This window comes from Lagopus leucura, unplaced genomic scaffold, assembly GCF_019238085.1.
Source record: "Lagopus leucura isolate 7727_CA_CO unplaced genomic scaffold, USGS_WTPT01 Super-Scaffold_100019, whole genome shotgun sequence".
Lineage (NCBI taxonomy): Eukaryota > Metazoa > Chordata > Aves > Galliformes > Phasianidae > Lagopus > Lagopus leucura.
In genome coordinates, this window is record NW_024962273.1 from 6,680,997 (window position 1) to 6,707,813 (window position 26,817).

At 40.9% G+C, this 26,817-nt stretch overlaps 1 protein-coding gene across 5 annotated transcripts in view; it reads left to right on the forward strand.

Annotated features, from left to right (window-relative positions):
- Positions 1 to 26,817, forward strand: part of NCKAP5 (NCK associated protein 5) — a 337,371-nt gene that overhangs the window by 97,768 nt on the left and 212,786 nt on the right. For all 5 annotated transcript variants that reach the window (XM_042877826.1, XM_042877827.1, XM_042877829.1 and 2 more), the window contains exon 3: positions 15,183 to 15,256. In XM_042877826.1, coding sequence (XP_042733760.1) covers positions 15,183 to 15,256 — 74 coding nt within the window. The remainder of the gene's footprint in view (positions 1 to 15,182; positions 15,257 to 26,817) is intronic.

Below are 26,817 nucleotides of genomic sequence, written 5' to 3' on the forward strand. Positions count from 1 at the left end.
CATGAATTTCCTCTTGGTAGGCATTATTACGTATCTCATAACTTTAGTGGGCTTAACCATGGGTTATTTTTCAGATAAAGCAGTTGTGGTATAACAATGTGTTGAATTAAAGTTAGGTGAGGATCAAATCCTTAGATCTCCCAGTAGAGTGGTGCATCTCTATTCCAATATCCAAGCTGCGGATTGAATATACTGTATCTGCTAAGGGTTGAATGCTGCCTTTTTGAAAGCAAAGGTTTTCATGTGTAGCACATAGCTGAACAGATAATTGTCTGTGGAAAGCAGGAAACTCTGCCTTGATTAATAACTTAATATTAGATTTGAAAGAACAAGCTCTAATCAAGAACTTTTTAGGAGACAAGTAATCTAAAGGTCTTTTTCATCAGAATTTAAAAGATAAAACAGTGCAATATGGCTTGTGATCTGTCAGCTGATACGTCTTAGTTTCAGAGACACAATCTGTCAAAGCAGGAAAATCAATTTTTCCTGAGACATCACTAGAGCTGACTGCACTGCTCTCTTTTGCAAATGGCCTCTGATTTTCGAGGCCATAACATTAAGTCATTGCATCCTTACTACATATACACGTTTCAGATTGCCTTATGTGCTGTACATGTGTGAGTACATAAAAAGCAGGTACATATTGGTGTGCTTCTGATGCCAAGTTACAGAGATGGATGGAAGGTCTGAGGACCTCTAGGTTTCAGACACATGTAGATTTCATTACCAGAATGACTCAATGAATGTATTTTGTTCAGTGTCTCAGTTTTGTTTGGCATTGGGATAAATCCAGTCATCTCTAGGAAAGTTTTTGCTCTTACAGCATTGCAGGAGAGCCTGCAAAGTCCATTTGAAATGACAGACTCATCTGCCTTGTCTTAACCCTCTCTCCTTGGCCCACATTTACTTTGTGACTAGACAGACACTCTCACATTCAGCTGCCCTCCTGGCCCCAGGCATCTGATGTGTGAGTGCAAACTAATTGAAGGGGAAATTCAGCCATCCCATAAGTGATTGTGTTTTTCAAATACATCCAGAGGAAGGCTGTATTTCACTCTACGGGATGTGCATGCAAGTATCAAAGGAAGGGAATTTGTATGCTATGCTCTCCCAAGTCAGAAAGAAAAGCAAAGCTGTTTGCTTCATGGGAAGGAACCAGGAGGCGGATCTGGAAGCTTACCACGGTAAGGCCTGGTTGGGATGCTGGGCTCAAGGCCTTTTCTTTACCAATCACATCCCCAGGGGCAGAAGGATTTATATCCAAGTCAGATCTTCTGTTTCAGGCCCTGCTCCTTCCCAACTACTGCAAAAAAAGCTTTTGCCCAAACAATGTTTTACAAGGCTCAGGGCTATAAAGGGCACTTGGAAGAAAGAGAAATGAGGCAAGAGAAATGGCTCTGTTTGGAAGCAAAAACCAAGCTCTTCTGCCTGAGTCTCAGCCATAAAGTGCTGTGAGACAGTTCCCTGCTGGGAAGGCATGCCGTGCTCTCATAGCATGTCACCATTTCCACATCCAAGTGGTGCTGGGATTTGTGGCAGAATCTCCTTTGAGTCCTGTAAGACCAAGGGTAGTGCTGTTTGCATGAGGATGTCTGATATGCAAACAGAAACAGCTGAGGAGAAGAGGCAATTATTCAGTGCAAGAGACAGGGATTTCTGGAATACACACAATGTGCATTTATACCCAAGTAATTTGAAGCTTTACTCTCAGTAGCATGCATTTGTTCTGAAAGCTTTTGTGGGTGATTTATAAAAAGTGTTATTTCTATTACTCAGGCGCATTAGAAGAAGTAAATTATCTTATTACATTATGTGAAGTCAAAAGAAGAGTTAAATGGACCATCTGAGTTTCTCTTAAAACATTAATTTTCTTTTGTTGTCCTTAATTTCCTTGATAATGAATGTTCACAATAGCCACCGGGTATTACTGTATGAAAGAAAAATTAGATCATTCCTGTTAGATGTAAATCCTCTCCTAGACTTGTCATCAGGATATTCTTACTGTAAAATTCTCTATACACGTGAAATGCCAATCCCTGAAAATATTTCCTGTTGGAAAACAAGAGGTTTTCAGAGTCTTTTCATTTAAATACTGTCAGGTTGATGACTATGGAAATTCTTTCTACATGAATGATCAAGGACTGTATCTGACGTCTGAAAATTGCTTTTCTTCCCGAATAAGTTTAATTCTGCCATATCAATGAGACCTGCAAGTGCTCAGCCATTTTCACAATAAGCCATGCAAGATTATGTCAGGATGGTGAGCAAGTAAAACAGGTCACTTTTATGACTACCTGTAATGTCTGCAACACCTTAAAACCATACTTATGTCATCAGCTTCTCTTTAAGACAGAGATAAGAGCGTTCCTGCAGACTGTTAGTGGGAGCTGGACACCAGGGACGTGCCCACTGCCAGTGGAAGGCTCTTTGTAAGCCATGAGACAGAGCTTTAAGACAGCCTTTAAGACTTATCAACTTCTTCCACAGGAATGTGTAGGAAATGCCAGGTAGTGCAGATGAACAGGATTTGAAAAGAAAAATATACCTAATCTTTGGCACTTTCAGGGTGTGAATCTTTCAATTTTTTTTTCTCCCAAATTTACTATTGTGATCTAGTGCATGAATGCAAACATGAATTTTTATGCATAATAATCTAAATCATTAGCCCTTGTGTGAATCATACATTACAAGCCTGTGAGTCGTGCATGGAGCTCATACACAGTTCAGATACAGTGTTTCCACCCTCCTGTTGTGTCTGAGTTATTGTCCCTGTCTTTGAATACACAGAAGCATGAGATGCTCAACAACTGTGAGATGACAATAAGAGATCAATATGTATTGGATTGTTCATGTAAAATAATTTGTACCCCCCAAAGTACCCATTAACAGTAGAGAGGAAAAGCTGATTACTTTGTCTCCCTTTTATCTGTCTTCATTTTGGACTTCCATGCCTCAGTTCATTCCATTAAGGTCAGCAAGATTCCAGCTGAACTTGACCCATATCACCCTTATGCACGGGAAATATGATGTCACCTTTGTGAGAAACTAATTTCTTTAGGTACAGAATTAATTTGTATTTTGTTTTAATTTGCCCTCTGTGTCTCAGACCAGTGGGAACCAAGGCTTCTGCAGGAAATTGTGTCTGTGTTTCCCAAGAGGGATGCGGTTAACTAAATATCAGTCTGCAGTAGAGCAGAAGGTACACTGACATGACTCATCACTTGTTGCCATAGATTTTCCAGCTTATGATGATAAAGATCTTTAAAATGTAATTCACTTAAATATTGTAAAGAACTTTTCCAGTAAGCCACAGTTAATGACAAAAATCAGATTAGCAGAACTATAAACGTTTATGCTTATGCTTTTTCTGTTAATTCACATAAAGTTCCCTGTGGATTCAAAGATTCATGTTTAAGAAACACAGACAGCTAAGTATTTCACTTGGTATTTCACGCATAAAATCAAGGACATTTAGGACATTTTTAAGCATACATTTTTGAATTCTAACTTGTAAGATAAGATAGAAAACAGAAGGCTATCATGTAATCTGAATTTTCACTGCATATCTGTGTAGAAACCAACAATGAATATTTCAAAGAAATATAGAATCACAGAATGGTTTGGGTTGGAAGGAACCCTTAAGACCATCTAGTACCAACCCCTGATATAGGCAGGGACACCTCCCACTAGACCAGGCTACTCACTCCCCATCCAGCCCAGGGAGGGGGGGCATCCACAAACTCTCTGGGCAACCTGTTCCAGTGTCTCACCACCCTCACAGCAAAGAACTTCCTAATATATATTTTACATCAACCCACTTCCAGTTTAAAACCATTTTCCCTCATCCTGTCTCTACCTGCTCTTATAAAAAGTTCCTCCCCACCTTTCCTGTAGGCCCTTCATGTACTGGAAGGCTGCTATAACATCTCCTCAGAGCCCTCTCTTCTCCAGGCTGAAGAGCCCCAGCTCTCTCAGCCTGTCCTTGTAGGGGAGGTGCTTCACCCTCTGATCATCTTCATGCCCTCCTCTGGACCTGCTCCAACAGCTCCATGTCCTTCTTGTGTTGGGGGTTCCAGAACTGGACACAGTACTTCAGGTTGATTTTCAGGAGAGCAGAGTAGATGGGCAGAATCACCTCCCACAACCTGCTGGTCACACTTCTCTTGATGCAACCCAGGATATGACTTGCCTTCTGGGCTGCAAGCACACATTGCTGGCTCATGTTGAATCTTTCATCAGTCAGCACCCTCAAATCCTTCTCTTCAGGGATGTCATGCAGGACAGTGTCAAATGCTGTGCAGAAGTCCAGGTAAATGGCATCAGTTGCTCAATTTATCTAAACAAGTATTTTCAAGCCTTTCATTATATTGTTCTTATTTGGTTTAGTCTTACTAAAATAAACAGAATGCTTTGCAATAGCTGTAACTAATATGTCTAGGCACATAACTTTTCAGATACATATCCAGTTCAGAGCATCAATATTCAACAGCAGAAAAATTATTAGCATTACTGGGAACTAAATTACAGCTTTGATTTCACCAATGCTGCATTATACCTGTGAATTCTAAAATGCTGAACAAAATTAAAGGATCAGTTAAATTTTTATGAAAAGGAAATTGATTATCTTCGAATTGAAATATGTCATTATATTTGTTTGCATCTGCTGTACATGGCATGCTGAAGTTACAAGTGTTCAGAAGATCAAACAATACGTTAGAGTGCTTGTAAAAGCTCAAGATAATAGTGATTATTAATATGATTGTTACATGCCAGAATTGTAAGGGGAGTTCCTTGCTTCGTCTGAAACAGAACTGAGGAAGAAAAACTACTAATTTTGGCTTTATGACAACCTTTACATTATGCTCTGTTACTTCTACATGATAAATTCAGCAATGTGTATCCCTGTCCTCTTCAGTACAGAATCTTTCTGCTTCACACGTGGCTGTGAGCAGCTTTTTATACTTGCCTTAGGTGCACAGCTCCCTCCAGGCTGTGCAGAGGACACAGAGACATGCTGCATGACTGCTTGCAAAATGTCTGTCACTGAGGCCAACTGAAGAACTGGAGGGCTGTGCACATCACATCGAAGAACCCACCTGTGCAGCCAAGCAGCACTCAGTTATGTCATTTTACATCTCATTTTTTCCACATATGCTCTAATCTTGTCAATGCATCTAATTGCTAGTGCTGTCCCAAACCAATATATATATATATCCGGGGATGATAGAGTTGGAGTTGCAGCCTAGCAGGAAACTGTACTTTTAGTGCCTTTATGCAGTCTGTTCCACTCTTAGAATTTACAGAGAATTATTGGATCTAATAAAAGGCGCTTCTTTGGCTTGAGTGCTTAACAGGCCTACACAACATAAATGTGTGCTTGTGTGCTGGCTGCTGACACAAATGTTCCAGTTCTTACTCTCTTTGTTGGACTTTCTCCTTATTCCTTCCCATTTAAGTGGAACATTCTCTTTCCACTAAATCTACTTTCACTAAATCCTTATATATATAGGGATACTTGAAGTTTATCTCCAGCCAATATCACATGATGCTATATAGTCTATACACTACTTAGGAAATGCCAAACTTCTTATGATTAATCCCATGAATCCAAAAAGCCAGGTTGCCCTGCATACTAGCTGAGCTCCAGCTGTAAGCAGAGGATGCTGATGGCTGTTGGGGATCAGCACAGTCTGTGATCAGAGCTCAGCACAGCACACTCAGCTGCAAAACTCCCGGGGAAGGTAAGCCTCCTCACACACACTGCTTTTAGTCGTTACCTGCAGGAGTTTTTCTTTTTTCATTTGTGCAAGTAAATACAACCACTGCCAATCCAGTTGCATTTACAAATGTTTCTATTTTCTTGTATGTCTCATGGAAATGTGTATGTAAGGCATTGCAAGACGAGCTGTTAACACAAACATTAATTTTCAAAATGTGCCTAATAAGTACTCAACTCTGAGAAGCTTGGTGGCTAGAGGAGAGTGTGCTGGCAGGAGCAAAAGAGAAGCAGAAGGAGAAGCAAGGCTGTGTCTGGAAAGGAAATCTCATCCTCTGCATGGCACATTGCCTTTTCTCTGCCCTTCTCTGGTTTTTCTTTTCCTACAACCCACAACAGGTTGATAATTTGGCTTTTGCTAATTCTTAGGTCACCTGGTGCTAAGAGCAGGAGACAGAGCAGTGCATCCTCACTCTGTTTTGCCCAGTGATGCTTGGAAGTATTTGGGGACCATCAGATTGATATCCCTGTAACATAGGGTTGGTTTTATATATTGCATGTTTTAATATACTTTACTATGGGCTTTCAATAAGCATATACTGAGTTTTCTCTACAGTGTGTTTTAAGAAAATATCTAAATGTGAAGATACACTTGATTTGTGTGTGAGTACCTTCTTCCTCACGCAGAGTTGCCAGAATGTTTGTGAGGATGTGAGGACAGTAATACTGAAGCTGTGAAAGAAAATGGTAGAAAACTTAATGTCCCGATTTGTGTATTTTTAGGATGGATGGTAGAGATTATTACAGTTGAGTTAACATGTCTGACACATGCAGAGAATGAAGAATGTCTTTATCTGCGGCTACCAAGTATTTGTAATAACATTAGAATTAGATTCTCCACCTCGGCAATAGATCCCAGGAATGTTTTTCTGTCCTTGTTATCACTCCCTGTCTTCTTCAGTTAATGTGAGTTCACCCGCAAGTGCCATATGCCTACACGAGTCAAACTCCAGTAGCCAGCAGTTGTTCTGCGTGTTCTGCTTGAGTCGTATTCATAGAAAAAACATCAAGGAATTATTTAGAAATGGTAATTACCTGTTAATGTCAGAAATTGATTAATTAAATGCTCCAGTGTTTACTCTGCATCATTATGACTGCTAACAGTTCTGGACAATTTCTTACAGCATCAGTGTCTTTGCTGTGTGAAGTTTATTAATGTAAATTAGATTTGACATAAACAAGACTACAGCTAATTATTTCGGGTACATATACACATTGTGTAGGAGCAAGCTCATAAAATCTGCCCGTCGTTATGCACTCATGTTTTTTTTCACTCTGAATGTCTGTTTTAGCTGTGTAACAAATCCCTACTGCCCTAAATAACATCGATGTTTTTTCACTTGTGAAATTTCTGAGATACAAGACTTCTGTCACTCCAACACCTCCTTAACTTATATAAAGCCATTAATAACCTTGAACAACCTGGAACTGTCACGTATACCACTACAGTAAGCCTCACTTTCTATTTTCATTTTGTATTTCACTATATAGAGCAACTTCATCACTACACCAGGCTGATTGAGGACAAGAGCTGCCCATGTTAGAGGTGACCACCCTGCCCAGGAGACAAGGTCTGGGCACTGGGTGCAACCTGCTCATCCCAATGCCCACTAAAATCCTCCTTCGTTTTTTTGGTACTGCTCCCTGCCTGCTGTCCAGAGCGATGCCCCATGTAGTGTACTGGAATAGCAGTCACAGCGAGTTACAGTCTGGAATAGATGGGTATCAGTGGAGATTCGGGGATCACACCTAATAGAAAGCAAGGCCATCCATTCTATATAGGAGGGACCGCTGTTGGTACTGTAGGACACAATATTTTTCAGCCTTGGTTTCTGTTCCTGCAGTAACTGCATATGCCTGATGTATTGTTCACTGGAACTGTTAACTGGTGTTAAAAGCTCCATGATTTAGAGTGTGTCTAATAAATTCAGACTGCTCTCTTATGATATCATGCTTTTCTATTTCATGATAATTCTAGTAAATTCCAGTTAATGCTTTGTATTTGCTTTTACTGATTTCTCTAAGGTAAAGAGAATGAGCTAAAAATAGCATGGATTTGACTGCTGGACAAAAACGTCCAGTTTCTTATACAGCCAAGCAGAATAATTAGCTCAATATTTTGTAGAGCTGACTGCTTGTTCCCATTGTTTGCATAAAGTATTTTTGGTCCAGAGACACGCTAATTTTTTTTAGTAAAAGATACTGATACAGAAGAATCAATCACATTATTTGCACTTGCTCATTCCCAATCTCTTGCTCCGGTTTTATTTACCTCTCCCTCTTTTATTTTGCCAATCTTCTCTGTTTCTGGCTTCACTCCCCACTATCTTTATATCATACCTCATTTTGTAAAATATTCCATTCTGTCAAATAAGCATTTTTAAATGGATCCCAGTTTGCAATTGCTTGCCTGTTTTCTGTAAAATATTATTTTCTTCTATTTGATCATAGGAATTTATCCTACCACTCACCTACTTAATCTTTGCCTTCATTTCATTGCCCTGAGAGAGGAAGGCTGTCATACTGTTTTATAAATTGGCATTTGTCCTCTTACAGAGCTGTTTCTTAAACCATTCAGTGCTTTGAAAGTTAGGGGCCAGAGTATTACACTGACACGAAATGCAGCACAATGGTGTTACCACTGCTTGAGATCTTCTGGGCTTCTTCTTGGAAGACATCAGGTTTTCCTTAGAAGGAAAGGGAGGTGTGTGCATCTGTTATGAGCAGGATGCAGTATTGGATTATAATGCATTTTGAAGGCTCTTATGACAACAGAACACTCACTTTTAACAAAAAGGGCTGAATTCAGCAGAGCCATACTGGTTCAGTCCAGCTGACAACTGCTCTGCTATTTTTCAGTCTGAGTCTGCCATAATACTTCCCTTTGGAAAGCAGAAGCTTGTACTTTTGTCTTTTCAGTTTCACTCCTTAGTATAAGGGGTAGCAGCAGGGAAACAGTGGGATTCTTCCCTTCATTCTCCAGGATACATCACTGATTTAATGTAAACCTGCTGTAATGCAAGTAAACTCCTTTAAGGCAATTTTTAGTATTCTGGTCCCAACATTTTTCCTGTACATAATTGCCTGAGTCTTCAGATTTGCATGTACAAACTGACTTATTGGAAAACAGAAGGTCTTATGAGATAATGGTAAAACTAGAGCATTTTCAGGCGTCACTGGTCTGCAGAGCACTCCTGTTCCCAGTGCTTGTGCTTCTTTTGGGTACAAGCTGGCAAAAGCTGCAGTGTCCTGAAGCTCAGTGTGCCTGGCCACCACTCCTGGAGGAAGCACCATCTCACAGCTCTGCATGCAGAGCACACAGGGCACAGAATCTGTCCATTAACTAACAAGCTTGTGCTACTTCAAGCTTTATTAAACCCCCCTGTCCTTTGTGGATAGTGACATTTAATAGGGTGCGGAGCACACACCAAGCAGCAGCTGGAGGAAAACCCAGCTGATTTTGATGAAAACAACTGGCTTCAGATGAGTTGGTAAATCAGTTTTAATCACTGCAGCTGAGATGTAATATGAACTGTTCACTGAGGCTTGAGTGATTTTAAACAATTAAGAAATTTGCTCAACACATTTATTAAAATAATCATTACTGTTTTTACCATAATGGTGTAATTCCACAGTATGTGCACAAGGATCCTTGCCAGCCTTCTGCTCCATCGCTGAAGCTCGGAATGTATGCTTTCTGTTCAGCTGTTAATAAAACTGACAATTAAAACAACGTGTTGAAATTGGGCAGGATAATAATAAATTAACACTAATGGCAGTTTAAAAGGATTTTATTTGTTTAAGCTGTACAACTTACTTTTGTTGCTTTGAACACCAGTGGTGAGCAGTCCGGCCAGGTGTAGCGTTGAAAGAAGTGACAGAAAAGTATCTAATGCAAAGAGGTTTTTATCTTTTTTTATATGTGATTTATTTTTAGTGTGCAGATGAGTAATGCAGTGTAACAGACAGCTTACTCAAATCCTCAATTATAATGTTCTCAGACATGCAAAAAACATAGTCCAGACAAGAATACATATATATATCCTCTTGGGCTGCTGGAAAAAAGCCTATTTTCTATCAAAGGTTTGTGCGGCAGTATGACAACAAAAATAAATATTTTACGAAATGTATAATATTCTCTGAAGGCACTCTCCCTAGATCTAAAGCTTTACCCCAAGGCTCCCTTCCAAGATCCTTCAAAGATGACTTGTGTCTCTGCATTTGGTCTAACAGCTCAGATCTCCCCCTCACAGGTCAATCGCATCTACTCTGTGCTTAGCTAACATCATTTCCTAATTGCAACAGTCTGCTTTTTGGTTGCAGACAGCTTTGTTGTTTGATTTTTAATAACCTTCCTCTGTGAAAATACAACTTTCCTTGTTGCAGCAGATGACTGGGGGCTCTGCAGAGTAGCTTCCTGTCTCCAGGGCTGGATGACTGCAAACACCCGCAGCAACTTGTCTGTGCTTTTATCATGTACTTCATTCAGCATTCTTCTCTTTCCCACAGTGACAAATGTCTTCCTTGGCGAAGTACAAGAACCCAAACCCATGCTGTTGTTTTATTGTCTGGTTTCAAATGCCAGAGGAGTAACCAAACACTACTGCATTAGGGCCTGGGATCCCAGCAGCACCAGCAGTAGTGTTGGATGAGGCAGGACAACATGAGGTCTGATGCTCTGCAGGGCTGCCTGTGACATTTACCTTCCAGCTCTGTTTCAAAGCTGGTCTGCAGAAAGATGAAGACTGGCCTAAACTATCCAAATTCCCCAACTTTCTGCAAATGGAGTATCTCAGCTGTGTGCCCAGGGAGTATGCTGGGAGCTGCTTCAGAGCATCAGAGCAGTGGCAGTTGGGGCAGCTACTTATCCCCTCACAAGTGGGGGGCAAGGGTAGGAAATGCAGGGCCAGATCTAGATCCTGCCCCAAGATAGCCCAACCCTGCGGCAGCACTGCCCAGTGACCAGTGCCAGCAAAAGCTCCCAGGCACATGCTTAACTTCCAGCACGTGAGTAGCCCTATTGAATTAAGGATGTAATCAAGTGATTTGCTGGATCAACGGCTGTATCCTTAATCCTTTTCACATATTGCTAAGCTCATTAAACTCTCTTTGATACCAAGCTGTGCAAGTTCCTTAAGAGAGACAGAGAATAAGTGTTATTTCCTTAGCTTAAATTTATCACCTCCAGCTTCTAGCAAGGGAACCTGGTGTTATAAGCCTGAGTTGCCCTTGGGTTTGCTCTGCAACAGTGGATGGGAACATACTCTATGTGTTGTGTGACTGCTGATACCCTGCCCAGCACAACAGCATGGATATTCCAGAACAAATACCCACGTAACCAACCCAAATACCGAGTAGTACATCTCCGGCCTTCATTTCCTTTCTCTGACCTTTTTCCTGACAGTCATTTAGATAACAAAGTAAAGTAGGGAGGGAAAGCAAAACAATTGAGCGTTGCAAAGCTTGATGTTTTGTTCTGTCAAAAAAAAACCTGCTGAAGTGTATGTGTAGTCTCATGCCTCAGCTTGGTACAGTGATACTTCTCGCAAAGTGATTCTCTAATGCTCTCTAAATTCTCTAAATTAGATGAGCTGGTATGTGACATTTGCATAGCAAATCGTCCTGGTTGCCAGAATCTATGCATCTGCTAGAAAGATTTTCTACTCAAGTTAAACTTAATACAGCAATATATTTTTTTCCTTAAAACAGTGTAGTTATGTGACATCACAGGTGATGACACTGTAATTTTTCAGATATGAGTTAACTGTGCTGCCCAAATCTTGCAAGCTGCAAACTTGCACGTGACAGAGCTCCAAGGAAGCTACAAAACATTTGTATTGCCCCTCAATGTGATCTGTTGGGTACTGAAAAGTGTCAGCACCTTACTAAACTATATATATATTCCATCTGAAAAAGCGTGAGTGCTTTTTTTTCTTTTCCAGAATTTGTGTTTTCACTGAACATGCCAAGTTATTTTAAATCATAGAGCCATACAATGGTTTGGGTTGGAGGGACATTTAATATCACCTAGTTCCAACTCCCCCTGCTACAAGGGAGGGAAACCTCTCTACTCAGGGTTGCTCTCAAGCCATTCTCTGCCCAAACTGTATCTCGGCTTGGGATTGCCCCTACCCAGGTGCAGGACCTTGCCCTTGGCCTTGTTAAACTTCACCTCTCAAGCCTGTCTAGGTCTGGATAGCATTCCATCCCTCTATAACAAAGATTAAAAGAAAAAATCACAAAGTTGCTCTAAATCTCAAATCACTCTGTCCGTCATGTTGACAAAACAGTAATACTGACTCCCAGGCTCGAATTTGCAGAATTTGGCTTATTGGGACAGCTGGTGACAGAAAAGAACAGAAACCTGGACTTAAGAAAAGTGGCCTTGCCTTGAGCAGATGGCTTGCTTGGGACATGGCTGGCACGTTAATGTGCCAGAGAAGCATAGGAGAAAGGGAGCACTTCCAATCACAGTATTTATATCAAATCAGAGCTGATTTTTTTTTTTTTACAACACTTTTGCACACTGTCAGCTTTACGTACTACTGAGCTGCAGGTCTTCAAAGAGAAATGGAGTAATATTTCTGATTCGCCACAGGAAAAACCTGACATGAAGGCAGGAATCACACAATACGAGTGCATAGCTTTTTTTTTTTTTTCAATTGTCTTCATTTCTTTGGCCATATTTTTCAGAAAATTGCTTCAGAATGAGTTTTTTATATTATCATGGCAGAATTATGCAGAATAAAACTGCTGATCTTATCTTTGCCTATGGGGCAAAGTGCACTGATGAATAAATCAGGAATATTGTTTAATATTACATTAAAAAGACATAAAGGTATTAATAATAATTTATACCATATTAAATGTAGTAAAAAATGTTAAGAAAAAAAAAAAGACAGCTTGTTTTAAAGGATTTGGTTCTGAGACCATAAGTATTTGTACAGCACCATTTTTCTGAACTGCAATGTGTGTTACAGAATGAGTTTACTTGCAGTGGCTCGGAAGCATCTTGCTGCTTAGTTCCCATTGTATGCTCTGAGTAAAACACAACCCACTTGATTAACAGGAGAGACCAAACCCATGCTGACACCAGTTTCTAGTCTTAACATCACCAGTATAAAAACTGCATTAAGAAGCTCATGGCATTTCTCGAGGTTTATAGTACTTAATATTTCTGCAAATAACATCTCAAAATATATCTGTCTACAACAGATTAAAATTTATGGGGCAAGCCTTGAGACTGATGCAAAACTATACAACTCTCAGAGGATTTCAAGCAACACAGGCCTGTAACAAATAACAGCAAATGCATTGGCACAGGTCCCCAGGAGCAGGGACTTACTCTTGCTTCCTTCACAGATCTGTGCACTGTGACAACCTTTGGGGAACATCTCTCAGTCAGTCAGCCTTCAGTCCCTGGGGGCAGACCCTTTAGCAGGCACTGCTGTGATAGGACCAGGAAAAATGGTTTCAAACTAAAAGAGGAGAGATTTAGCTTGGATATAAGGTAGAAGGTTTTTATGACGAGGGTGGTGAGGTGGTGGGAATAGGTTGCCCAGACACGTGGTTAACACCCCATCCTTGAAGGCACTCCAGGTCAGCCTGGACAAGGCTCTGAGCACCTGACTGAGCTCTAGACAGCCCTGTTCATTGCAGGGGAGTTGAACCAGATGGCCTTTAAGGGTCCTTTCCAACTGAAACAGTTCTATGATTCTGTGAAACACAAGCTGAAATCTTATGCCACCCTGCCAGTGGATTCCCCCCCCACTGGGCAAAGGCACGGCCTGGCCTGTGCTGTGTTGCTGCCAGAGGTATGAGGAAGCCCTGTCTGGGACCACCTCCCATGGCAGAGCTCACAGGCCCTGTGGTAGCGTGCCTTGGGTGCTCTCCATCAGACAGAGTTAGGCTTTTGAGCACCACTGATCTGCTTGCAGCTTGCCCTGGTGGGCTTGTGTACACAGGAATATTTTTCATTGATTGTACGTCTCAGATATTTCATTACTTTGTACGCTACTTTATACACAGTATTAAAAGTTTTATGAGATTACAAGAAATATTATATGACTGCCTGATAGTGTTACCCAGTCACTTAGAACAGTTTCAATCCTGAAAAATGGAAATGTGTGTTTCTGTATAAATTATGGTCATTAAAATCAGCTAACATTTATCTTCAGCCTGAGAAGACATGATGATGTACTGTCCCTGGGGTAGCTGTCTCATATTCCTGATTATAAAGATAAATGCTTAAGAATACTCAGCAACTCTGCAATAAAAAAAACATATTTGCACACCAAATAAATAATAATAGTATCGAAACAACTCTTAATACAAATAGGAACCCCATAGAGTGGTTTTGTGATAAGCCCAAAGCTTAAGATAAGTCCAAAAAAATTAGAACTATAACACCAGAACTTTTGTCTCCAGAAACCGAAGATGGATATTCTTTCCTGTATGTGCTTCAGTCCTTGTTATTCTCTGAAGTCTGAGGTTTGAAACATATATATTTTTGTGAGCTATTTCAAGAGAGTTATGTTATTACTGATAGGTTTTCAGAATAATAGTGATGCTGTGTTGGTACCAATGTCATATGAATATATCATATTGTATCACATGTTATTTTGTTGGTTCATTCTGAAATATTTTCCATGAAAAACACTGAATTTGCCTTTCTCCTGGAGATAAAGTGGTATATTTCTGTTACTGACATATTTCACTGCTGATCATCGCTTTGCATTGAGTTTAAAGAACAGGCTTCAATTTTAAAAAGTCCAAATTGTTCATCTGATGATTATTATTTATCAGAAGTTCAGTCTAGAACAAATACAGTAACTTTCATAAAGCTGATATTGCAAGCTAAACTATCTGCAAAAGTTGAACTGGAAAATGATACAGGAGTTGAATTATAGTTTTATTTTCAAACAGACTACACGATATAATATTTTTTACGCTAGCCACAAAATAAATATTTGAGTCAAATATTCAGTAAATATTTAGTTCACTTTGATATATAGCCGAAGTAAACAAAATTCACACCAAAATAATGATGGCACCAAAACGATGATGAAATGTTATTTTTCTGTTTGGATCCAAGATATATATAATTCTGGGCTTAGAACATGAATTTGTATTTATACGTATCCTAATTTATTTGTACTAGTTGCATATCCTCACTGCTGTTTGTCTTCCCCATAGATAATCTCTGAAAACTGCATTGGGCTGCTACCCTACTCATTGGGAATGAATACAAATTTGATTTTAACCTAGATCTTTCATCACTGGGATTTGTGTGTGCGTGGAATGACACTCGGTCCAAAATGAAAACGGACCCCACAAGCTGTTTTTTACTCAAACATTTACAAATGCTTTGAACATTGAAGTAACCTTTTCACCTTTTTTCATTTAGGAGTATATGGACTCAAACAAATACATAGAGCATCTAGTGACTCAGCTAGAGGAACAACGCTGGAATTTATGGAGGCAAGTACTATATACAAACATATTTATTTATGTAGTTCTGTTGGAAGAAATACTCCACTCCATAGTCCTTGATTTCAAACAAATGGTTGGATATTGAGTTTTTGCACTATTAATGTCTCTTCAGCAAATCTTACCTAAATGGAGCAACTCAGAAAGGCATCACACAGCAGTTCAACTTTGCTAATCAGAGCAGATAAATACATACACAATTTTCCGTATGTTCTGTTTTTGAAGCACTGGATGCTAACTGTACTTCAGTTTCCTTTAATTTGTCTGATTTTGTCAAATGTTGGGATATTCTTGAGTGTAAGCATTTTCTCCAAATAGCACATACAATGTAGCCAAGAAAAAAACCACAGTAGAACAGTATGAGAATTTGAGAGTTTTGAAAATCAAATATACAAAGTTTTATAACTTTGCAGTACTCTTGATAGTCTAGAATTTTCTGTTTCTTTTATGTTCATGTTGCTTAGTGGAGGTTGTCCAGATTTAGCTGTGATCTAGCAAAGAAGCAATTTCCATATGCTGATGTAAAACCAGTGGGCATTTCTATTCTGTCCTACAGCAAATGTGGTAGCAGCACCAGCTGGAGTTTGTGTCAAAATTGGTGTTCCTCTAGTGGGATGGTTATAGGACCTCACAAAACTCTGTGCATGGGTCCAGTCTAACAAATGTTATTTATTCTCATGGATAGGTCATCAGCTCTCTTGCAAAAAGGTGCTTACTTCATTGCAGGCACAGTTTCCTCTTTACAACAGCAATTTTATTATCCATTTTACTGCAGTAGTTTTGGTGCTTGTTGGGTAGGATAAACAGTTGTGTGCCTTTTACAATGTATTAAGTGCCATTCCAGCAGTTGGCACAGGTATTTTAGGTTCTCTGAGTATTTCTGCATCACTGTTCTCTAGCTGTTTCTCAGAGCTATTCTGAATTAAGATGGTAAAGAGAGCTGAGGAGTTACCTAAACTTCGTAAGTCTCTTTCCCTTTATGAACTGATTATTGCTTCATCATTTTTAAATTCAATCTTCCAGAATTTTAATTTGTATAGAGTTATTATTATCACAACTGATACAAAAAGATCTATGACAGCACTTTGCAGTATGTCCTTGTACTTTGTATTTACTTATGAACTCAGTATCTCATGATAAAATGATAAAATGCTCAGTATCTCGTATCTTTATAGTTTGTGCTAGATTTGTGTCTGGAATGATGTTTAATGCAGAGCACATGGAACAATAGCAGAGATGAAACAAATTCAACATTCTCGATCCAGAGAATGGATCGAGATTTGGCTTTTTTTTCTAAAGACATAGAGATGATGACAATTTCTATTAATATATAGTCAAATATAAATTAATCTTCATAGATTAATTTCATCTTTATAGATTAAAACCCAATTCAAGTTAGTTATGATCAAGGGAAGAAATAATGATCTGATTTTTCACTTGAATGCCTCTCCTGTGCAGAAAAAGTAGCCTTCCAAATGACAGTGCTACTCAGTATGCATCTCACAAACTTCCTGTCCCGTAGGATATAAAGTAGTATTACAGCATTTACAGCATTTGAGATATGAGTTTAGTCTTTTTCAAAGTAAATATTTGGAAGTTTGTGTAATTCATGCTTTTTTTTTTTTTTTTTTTTTTTTTAGTATTAAAAATAACTGGTACTAAAATATAACTGTTTAAAATCTCAGTATGTGGGAAATTCTATTTGTGAGAATGAAGGTAATAACACTATATGTGAAACACGTTGTAGTGGTTAAATAGAAATTAAAAATAAGAAGTTGAAAGATGAAAATGTCTTTGAAAAGTAGCAGAGAACAAATTTATTTATTATGAATGGACATTCAGTTGTGGTCTGAAAATAAGGTGTTCATGGATTGGAAAAATCATGAGTGCAATTTATTTTTAATATTTGTATTTAATATTATTTTATGGGATGTTGGCAGAAAAAGTTAAGACTTACAGTGAGCCCTAGAAGGTAAGCCCTTCTGGTCTTTGCCAGTTGTCTTTGAACACTGTATTTCTCTCTTTTAAATCTATAATATGTTTCATGGCAAGGATTATGCTAATAGCTCCCACTAGGCAGGGGCAGGAAGGGGCTGTCTATAGCCAGACAGATGTCCCAATAAATCAGCATAGACCTCTTCTCAGACTTCATTATGCTTCTGATTTGTGACTACCATGGTTTTAACCTGGTGGGTCACTGGGCACTGAACCTCACACTGACCGATAACCCCTGCTTTACTCTAGGCGGGCTAATAAAAAGAGCAGACACAAATCCTGAACGCTGAGCTCCTCCAGTGTTCCTTACAGCCTGGGCAGATTTAAAGCACCCAGGCTGAGACCAAGCAGACTGAAGCCGATGTCATGGTGTGCATATCAATTTTACATTGCCTTTACATTTCCAATTGTAAAATGGGACCCTAAAAGATGTGGGGGCAAGAACTTCTTTTCAGAGAACTACTGTTTATATATGGTAAAAGCATCTGCTGTTGGGCTTTTATTGCCGTAGTTGCAGCCCCCAGTGGGTTAGATCACGTTTTATTGCTATCTGCTAAAAGAGACCTTTGGCCCAGCCTCACAGATCCTGTCCTTATAGACCTTCACTAGGACACTAGTGGAAGTGTTTCACTATTATGTGGATATGAAGGTTTTCTTAATGGCTTTCCTTATGCTGAGGATCCTACAGTAATTATTTGCAAATGAAGAATGATGAAAGAGGAAGCATACTTAACTGGTCAGTGGTTCCCCCATTTCTCTAGCTTGTTTGAACAAAGTAAACTCATTTGATGTGAGACAAATTCCACTTCCATCCATGTGAATCACCAAGGTTTATCATTGGAGTTACATTAATAATGTACATCTCAGTGTATCAGATTGAACCAGAGCATTGTGTTACTTTAGATTTCTCTGCCTTGTCTAGTCTGGAACTAACTTCAAATAGGACAGAAAAGGGTCAGTGGTGGGTAATTCCCCTGCAGTGGTATTTCTCACATACTCATCTAATGCTCTTTCTAATTCAGCTGACCTGCATTACTCTGTATAATTCTTAATAGCAGAATCAGATGAAGAAACAATGTGAGAGGCAGAAATTTGCTTCTGCAGCCTTTGCTAATTGATCTTGACAGTAGATCATAATTTTTTATTCTTGACACTTAAGCCAATGACAGCAATTACTGGTTCTCTTAGCAGAAGAAAGGATTTAAGCACAAGATGCATGTCACAATATGCAAGGGTCAGGTCCTGCTCTTAAGAACTTTCAAGGGAATTTTGCCACTAGTGCTACTGGAACCAGTTCCAAACCTTCAGTCTATGTTGATGAAAGCATTAGGATATACTGCATTTCAGACACGACAATCATAAAATAAATGAAGGATCAACAGCACTTTATTAACATAAAGAAAAACACAGAGGGGAAGAGCCACAAAATATCACCAACTTCATGTTTTAAAAACAGTTTTCTAAATAGATTTGCTCTGCTTTCATCTCCACCATTAGCATGCTTCTATACTCCTGGGTTTCATGCCTGTATACTACAGAGGTGCCAAGTATTAAACAGGTTGCTTTTGCTGTAATCACAAACTTCCATTGGGAGACCATAATTGCTAACAAGCAGCATAGCTCTGTGAGAATTCTTCATGGTGAGCACAGATTAAAATAACAACTGTGATTAGGTTTAAACTGCTTGACTAGAAAAGGACTAATCTTAGGGGAATAAGTTGCATGGCAAAGAAATGAAAAACCCTGTGTATAAAATTACAGTAATGAAGGCTGTGAAAAAATCAAATGCTACCCCAGCTAAATAAGGTCGTACTCTGCTCAAATATCTTTTTCTTGTCAGGAACTTAGCAACTTGACCAGAGTGGAAATAAGGTCAAACAACAGATCTTGAGGCCGCAACCCTATTTCAACCTGTTCTGGAAGCTTCTGAGCAGCAAAAGTTGCCTCTGGTCTGTGGTGTCACCCGAGTTAAAGACTGCATGCAGATCTTGCCAAATTGCTGTTGTAGCCCATGAGCAGCAGAGATTGGTTTGGTTTGTAAGAGGAGGTTTCCTTCCCCTTTGCCTCTTAGTTTTCAGTCCCCCGTCCTGCCACGCCATCTTACCAGTGTTGGTAAACTAAGGAAAAAGGTGTTTTGTGCTATTAGCCATTAGCAGCTGCCTTTCCTCTTTGTTGGTTTTTGGTTATTTTTGTTGGGTTTTGATTTTCTTACATCCCTAGAACACAGGTGAATTTAGTATGATAACAGATTTGTAAAGTCCACCCAAACACTGATGTCCTTCTTTCAGGAAATCCATAGTGGTGGGAGGTGAGGCTGGCAGGGACAGAGCACAGTTCAGTCACCATGCTGCTCAGATGTTTTCAACTGTAATTACATTATCACATATTTGTTTCTCCAAAAGTTGAGCTTCTGAGACGTGTAGAAAAATATCACAATATATGGATAGCAAATACATAATGCTATTGAGCTGTCTAACAGATGTTGGCAATACTGCTTCAGATATGGACTTCTACCAAAGATGAGCATTTGAATATGCATATTAGGAGATGGCCAATTAATAACACATCCAATTTTTGGCCAAATGTGCCTTTCTTGAGATGAGTGTAAATTTGGATGGTTCACTGAGCAGTGCATGCGAGCTACCAGGCCACAAAAAGCACTGCCATTGTACTAGCTGTAAATGAAAGACTCACTTCTTTTGAATCCCTGGTACAAGGTCTGTGTCACCCCACGGTGCTCACCAATACTTTTCCATGATGGAACTAGATGAGAGTACTGTGAATAACTAATAGGTAGAAAAGCAGGCATTACACTTTTGGCCTTATACATAATGTTTTCTGCAGAATCCCACTAATTAGGCTTTTTTCTTTTTATTTTTTTTGGTAGAGCATTTACTTTGTTGACTTCAAATTAGACACAAATTGATAAACTGTGGTATACAAGAAATAGGACTTGGGATGATTCGAGCATAATGCATTTGTGAAAAGTATTAATTCTGGAGACTGCAACTCAGCCTGTTCTTAATCTGACAAAACTGCCATTAGCAGTGTGCATCAGTTTTGTATGAGTCGGAGGTGAAGTATCAAGCCTCCATTACCAAAGTCATTACAGAAAGGATTTGGAACCATTTGAATACAGAATCATCTTGATAGAAGCAAGTATCTGGCTATCTATGCTAAACTGCCCAAATTATAGAACTGCAGACAAAAGATGGAATAATGTTCTTCAAAAAGTATCCCAGTATGCTCATGTTTATGAAATGAAATAAATTAACCAAAGTTAAATTAAAAATGTTAATAACATTCTGTAATTAATTAGGGACCGGGATATTTTTGCACAGATGTACGCTTGTCTTAATAGCACAACTGCCTGAACCATGAATTGATTTGTTTCTCTTAAATTAAAAAATGGAAAGCCTGGAGCAAAATATATTCGTTAGATACATTTGGTAGAATAAGGATCACAAATGTTCCCTACTAAGTTGAAAGGAAAGAATAACTCCAGCAGGGAAGTATGAAGAAGGTCTACTTGACATATGGATATTTGTTAAAAGCAAAACGCATGAACAGCCCAGAGTAAATTAGGTCCTCATTGATATGCTGGGAAATGAACTGTATAATCCTGGCACTGCTCTGTTTGTTTTACTTTCCTGTAAAAATGAACTCTTTTGCGTATGCAGATACACCTGTTCCTTTGGTGGCTACGTGGGGTTAGAAACAAGAATCACTTTGGGCTGATATTCCCCGCCGGCAGGTTTGCTCCTGAGCCCCAGCCTGGTGCAGGTGGTAGCACTGTGCACATCGCAGGGACGGCCACGTGCTGGTGCCAAGCTGCAGCCCAGCTCTCAGTTATGAATCCAAATAACAGATCAAAACACCAGCCTGCTGGAAACAAATAGCAATTAGCTACTGTTGTTACTCAGAGTTTCTCCAGTTCAAGTTTAAAAAACACGTCTCTAAATGTAAGCATCTCTACAGGCTGCTTTTTATTATTTCATACTGAATACAGTCTTCTGATCCCACTAGTGGCTAGACAAAGCCATGCTTACCCATGTTGAATCTTATTTGACTCGTCAGATATTTCCAATGGCTTCACTGAAATTATTAACAGAGCAAGGAGTAATGTGTATGTGTGACAGTGATGTTGCCCTGAAGTGTTCCCTGTGACCCAACAGCAGTAGCACCCGCACACTGCAACTCTGTTTTCTCTTTGGTAGAGGAAAATCCTTGGATTTACATCAAGGTACCAAAGTAGGAATTTGCACTGCCATAAAACCAGAATTTTTACAGGTATTTTAGAAATGAGTGCTGCGCGGATGCAGGCTGTGATATGGGAACCTTGGCAAGAGGTTGGGCTGGTAGGCTGGGGGTCTGCGATGGGTGGGTGTACACAGGCACAGAAAAAATGGACAATTTATAAATCCATTACTTTTAAAGGAATGCCACGTCACTGACCTCTTTCACTAATAAAGCAGCCAGAAAAGGACAGTGCTGATGGCAGCATTAGAAGAGGCCACTGGGAAAACGCACATGAAGTCATGCAAGCCAGGTTAGCAGCTTTCCTTGCAAATTAGTCCCACTTGTGCAAAAGGAAAGTTAAATAATCACATTTAGCATTTCTATTTCATTCGGTAATGCTTGACCATTCTTATTTCTTATAAATTACATTAAAGCAAGAATTTACAGCCCCATGTGAGAACAAGGCCTTATTGTTCCAGTCTCTACACAAAGTGAGAAGTGGTTTTCATCTCCTCAGCCCCAAGGATGAAACCAGGAATAACACAGCTTCCTTTTTACAGAGAAAAGTAAAGTGATTATACAAAGTAACGGAGCTTATAGGAGAGATCTGTGTCTAAACTGGGAGCTGAGCCGAGTTGTGTGTCCCAGTTTGGTATTAATAAGACTGCATTCCTCATGTCACAGCACTGCATGTCGTCAGCCTGCTCACTGCTATCTGGGGAATGAAGTTCCTACAGCACCGCCTGAATCTTTAAAAGGTTTTGCTTAAAACAGGTTCTGTGACAGCCCTGTCCTGTGCTCTGCAGCAGGAGAGTATTTTCCCGTATCTGTGGTTCCCAGCACGGTTAGGTGTGGAAGAAGAGCCACACTCTTGTCCTTGGCCCCGCTCCACAGTATGAAAGTCCATTGCAAGTGATCTTTGTCAGCAGATAGCATTTGCAAGGGCAGTAGGAGGGTTCTGCCCCATTCTCTTGAGACAGTTCATTGTAACATGTATTGATGCTTCTGTGCCGGCGCTAAGGATCTTTACTGCAGACAAAACAATGGATGTGTCTCATCCAGCCAGGCCTTTTAAAGGATTAAAACTGCTTTAGTTGAGAGCAGGGCACCTGTGCAGCAGAAACAATCCTGTGACCTGTCTCTTTCCATTATTTAACAGGTGAAGTGTGCCCTGACCTCTCACTGCTCTCTTCCTGCTGTCCCCCCAGGCGTTGTGGGTGCTGCATGGCTCCATATGCTCTCAGAGCATTTTTGCAGAAATTCAGTTCTGTAGAATTTTGTAGAAATTCAGTTCTGTAGCTGCACACTCACCTGATCTCTTGTTTAGCTCTGGTGTTGACTGTAAGCAGGCAGGAAGAGCCTGGGGAAGTACCTTGCTACTTTCTGAAAGTCTTCTTGAATTCTGCAGGGTTTGGCTGCTCTCCTGTTTGCAGACATTGCACATGACCCAGAGCATGCTTGCTTTCTTACGTTAGCCAAGTACATTTTTCATTGCTTTATTCGTTAGTAACAGGGCACTGCTATGTCAGTAGTAACCAATACTCTGGGACAGGGCCCATTTGCACATTTTTTTTTTTTCTAATCAGGAATTAATTCAAACATATTCTGCTGTAGGGAAAATATCATGCATTTACAGCATAAGCCTTTATAAACATTATTGTAATGGGTTCCGCTAGGGACAAGGTTTCGTATATAAGGCAGTATTCATTAGATATTAAAGACCTGAGCATATTTTTTTCCTACTTAAATCAGCATGGCTCAAAATTTGCAAACTCTTGCTTATGTAGCTATTCCCCTGAGATTTTGAAGAAGAATAACAGCTTGCAAAATATAGTCCTCTTGGTTTTATTACCACCTGATTAGCTAGGCAGAGTCTAGAAAGTGTAACTTAAATAAGCACCACCAAAAAAAAAAAAATTAGAAAACCAGATTAATCTCCAACAAAGCTTGGCAGTAAAAAGACACCAGCTTTGGCAGGATACTTAGTTTGCTGCAATTTATGTAGCACCTTTGAAAACAGTGGAGAAATAACCTGACCTGCCTCCCTGAATTGCCAGGACAGGTACGTGCCTGTGCAGCCCAGGCCTGGAAGGGGCTTGTCTCTACTTTGAGGCTACTCCGAACTTCTCCCTTTAGGTGCATTCCTGATAATGCCATAATAAAACAAGCACTATTTTCTATTCATTTCAGTAGAAGCAGATTCTTAGTCCTCTACCAGGCAATCTGAGAGCCTCTTAAGCCCTCTGGAGCAGCACACATGTACAGTGTGGTTCCTGTTAGGCTTCCTGTATTTTTATGATCTTCCATTCTTCCTGGCTGGGGAAGAGAGATCAAATGCAAACAAAGGACCCATCTTCCTGCAAGGCCCTGAGAGACAGCGGTCCAGAAACTCTGATCAAAGCTGTAAGCACTCTGAATCTGTCTTCTCCTTTTCTCTAATAACATTACTACAAATGCAGAAGTGGCCAAGTGCTGCTCTGCAGCCACTGCTAGGCATGTCAGGAGTTCCTTCCACCTTTCTTTCTGCAGCATGGAAACATGCAAATAGCAGCACTTGAACCTTTCTTCCATCATTCAAAACATACACAGAATTCCCATGTAGGATCTGAATTTTGAATTTTCATTGACATCAATAGAAAACTCAGACCATATCTGGCAGAGGCTGAAAGGAAAACTGTAAGTGCTGCCAGTTGTGCCATTTCTCAAATACGAGCATTGTAGTTGTAGTATCACTCCAAAGCAGTGGAGTGAGCAAAGTCATGAATGTTGTTTGAAGAGCAATGCATTGTCCGAAAAACATCTACGCTAGACAAAGTTACACAGGCCTGGGGGCAAGCAATAATGATTTGGAATGTGTACTTACTGCTGTGTATGAAACTCAGATATTTTTAATGAGATACAGAAAAACAGTATCTTGACTATGAGAAACATTAGCTCAATAAGCATAAAAAAACTTTAAAGTGTTAATTACAGCTTTAATTAATACTTTTTTTTTTTTTTTTTTAATTGGGAGGCCAATTCCATTGCTCTTGATTTCAGTAGATGTAAACTCACTCCTGAAAATAATGAAAGAACTGGAATTTTTTTTTCATTCCAGGAGCCCTGGCTAATCTAGCATACCTGTAAATTCATTCTAATAACCTAAAACATATGGATCTCACTAGGAATTTAAGCTGGTCCTTACATGAAAGCTTTCTATTCAATAATTTACATCTGACAGAAAGATGTGTTGACTGGACTAGAGCAGCACTGTAAGATTTGCTGTATCAGACAGGAAAGGACCAACAGTGATCCTCCCACATGGTGAACAGTGGCTGCAGTTTGGGTTCCCCAGAGTGCATTGGAAAGGGTGCACTGGAGCTGGGAGAGATCACTGCAGGTCAGAGAAGGGTACCCAGAAGCATGGGATGACAGCTCTCATTCATGGAACAATGAGAGCTCTCCTGCCTGAAAATGGGGTACCTTGGGCAGAGGAACAGCCCAAGTTCCTGAAAACAGGAGCTGTGTGGCACAGCAATGTCTGCTGGTTCCTTCAATGCAAGAAATACGCTGTATCAGATACAGCTAACAGGTGGTGTGTCAAACAAAAAAGATTTTTCATGCGATATATAATCAAGCTTGAGAGCATCTGCAAAGGGATACTGCATATTATAAGGGTGCACGAGGGTTCAGCTGGAGTCTGGACAAAGTCATGGCAGATTACTGCTGAGAAGTACTGCACGCAGTGGGCTGGAAAGTCCTAAGCTCCCCAGTGGTCTCACCACAGAAAAGCACTTTATCCTTCCCTGGACACCCAGGTTTTGTGCTCAGCAGAGAAATGATGTGAGCTGCACAGCCCCTTCGGCCAGATCCAGCGTTGCCTCTGCCATCTCACCTATGTCTCAGAACATGCAGCCCCTGCAGCTCCCATCGCTGATTACAGAGGAATCAGAGCAGGCGATTTGGATTGATTGTGCAAGCAATAAGTATTACAATGGGACTGCATTTTATTGGAATGTTGTTATTCCTACTTAAACAGAACATCAGCATATTTAAAACTCAGTAATTAAAATCAACTCTTGGGAGAGTTGCTGAAGGTGTTTCCCTGCACAACAAAGCAATTAAACACATCAACAGGCATTACTTCATTGCTGTGCGACTGCTACAGGATCCGGGCTTAAGCCATGACAACCTCATTCTAATGAAGAGTCAGAATCCATTTGTAGAACCCAAATCAAGGAGATTTAGGGACCTTTTGTCTACAGAATGCCTGGTTCTCTTCTCACATTTCTTGCCAGCTTTCTTTCAGAGAGTGTTGTAGTATTTCAGAACTGAAGTCATAGCTAAATCATTCCTCCAGTACTTTTCTCACCTCTCGTTAGGTACAGCTCTGGCCTCCAGTCAGTGTCATGAGGAGCATGAACTCTGCATCCTATGTGTCCTACACTCTGTTCCATCCCATCAAGATTCTCCCTTCTTGTTTCTAAGACCCTGACCTTCTCCAGTTAAACGAGAGGATCCTACCTATGCTCTCTTTGTCTCTACACTTGGATTCTCTTAGGTGCAAAACGTCTACAAATTCCCCATCACATCCAAAAATAGAACCGGAGAATCATAGAATATCCCAAGTTGGAATGGATCCCTAAAGATCACTGAGTCCAAAGCCTGAAATAACACTGATGCAATCGATCTGTCTGCTGGACCACGATAGCCACACAACACTTTGACCTCAGGCCGACGAGGCGGGCTCTCCAGAAGCAGTCTTTCCCAGCACAGCAGGATGTACTAGGCATGCCAGCCGGCCGGACCCAACGGTGCGCGGCCCCGCGCTGCTCACTCAGCAGGCCATGCCTCCTGCCCACGCTTCCGACGGCCCCGAGGCGGCACGGCCGCTCGGGGAGCGCAGCGGGCCGGGCTGCGCGGCGCTGCCCCCGGGGGATTTCGGCGGCGGTAGAGCCTCGCGCGGGGCGGCCCCGGCCCGGGACGAGCCGCCTGCCCCGGCCCCGCCGCCGCAGACAATGGCCGCCCCCGCCCGACCCCCCCCCCCAACCCCCTCCCCGCCGTGGCGAGCCCCTGCTGCCGCCGCACGGTTGCCGGAGCCATTCAGTCGCGGCCGATCGCGGCGACCGCGGCAGACGGGCAGGATCTAACGGCCCGGTGCTCCGCGGCTGCCCGGGGCTGGGGCGGGCGGCTCGGGCGGAGCCCCCCCTCGCCCCCCGCGCGAAGTGCCGCCCCCGCATGCCGAGCGTCCCGCGGCCGCGGAGGGAGCGGGGCGCTCCGCAGCGCGACGAAGCGGAGGAGGCGCGCGGCGGCCGGCGGCGGGGGGCAGCCCGGGGGGG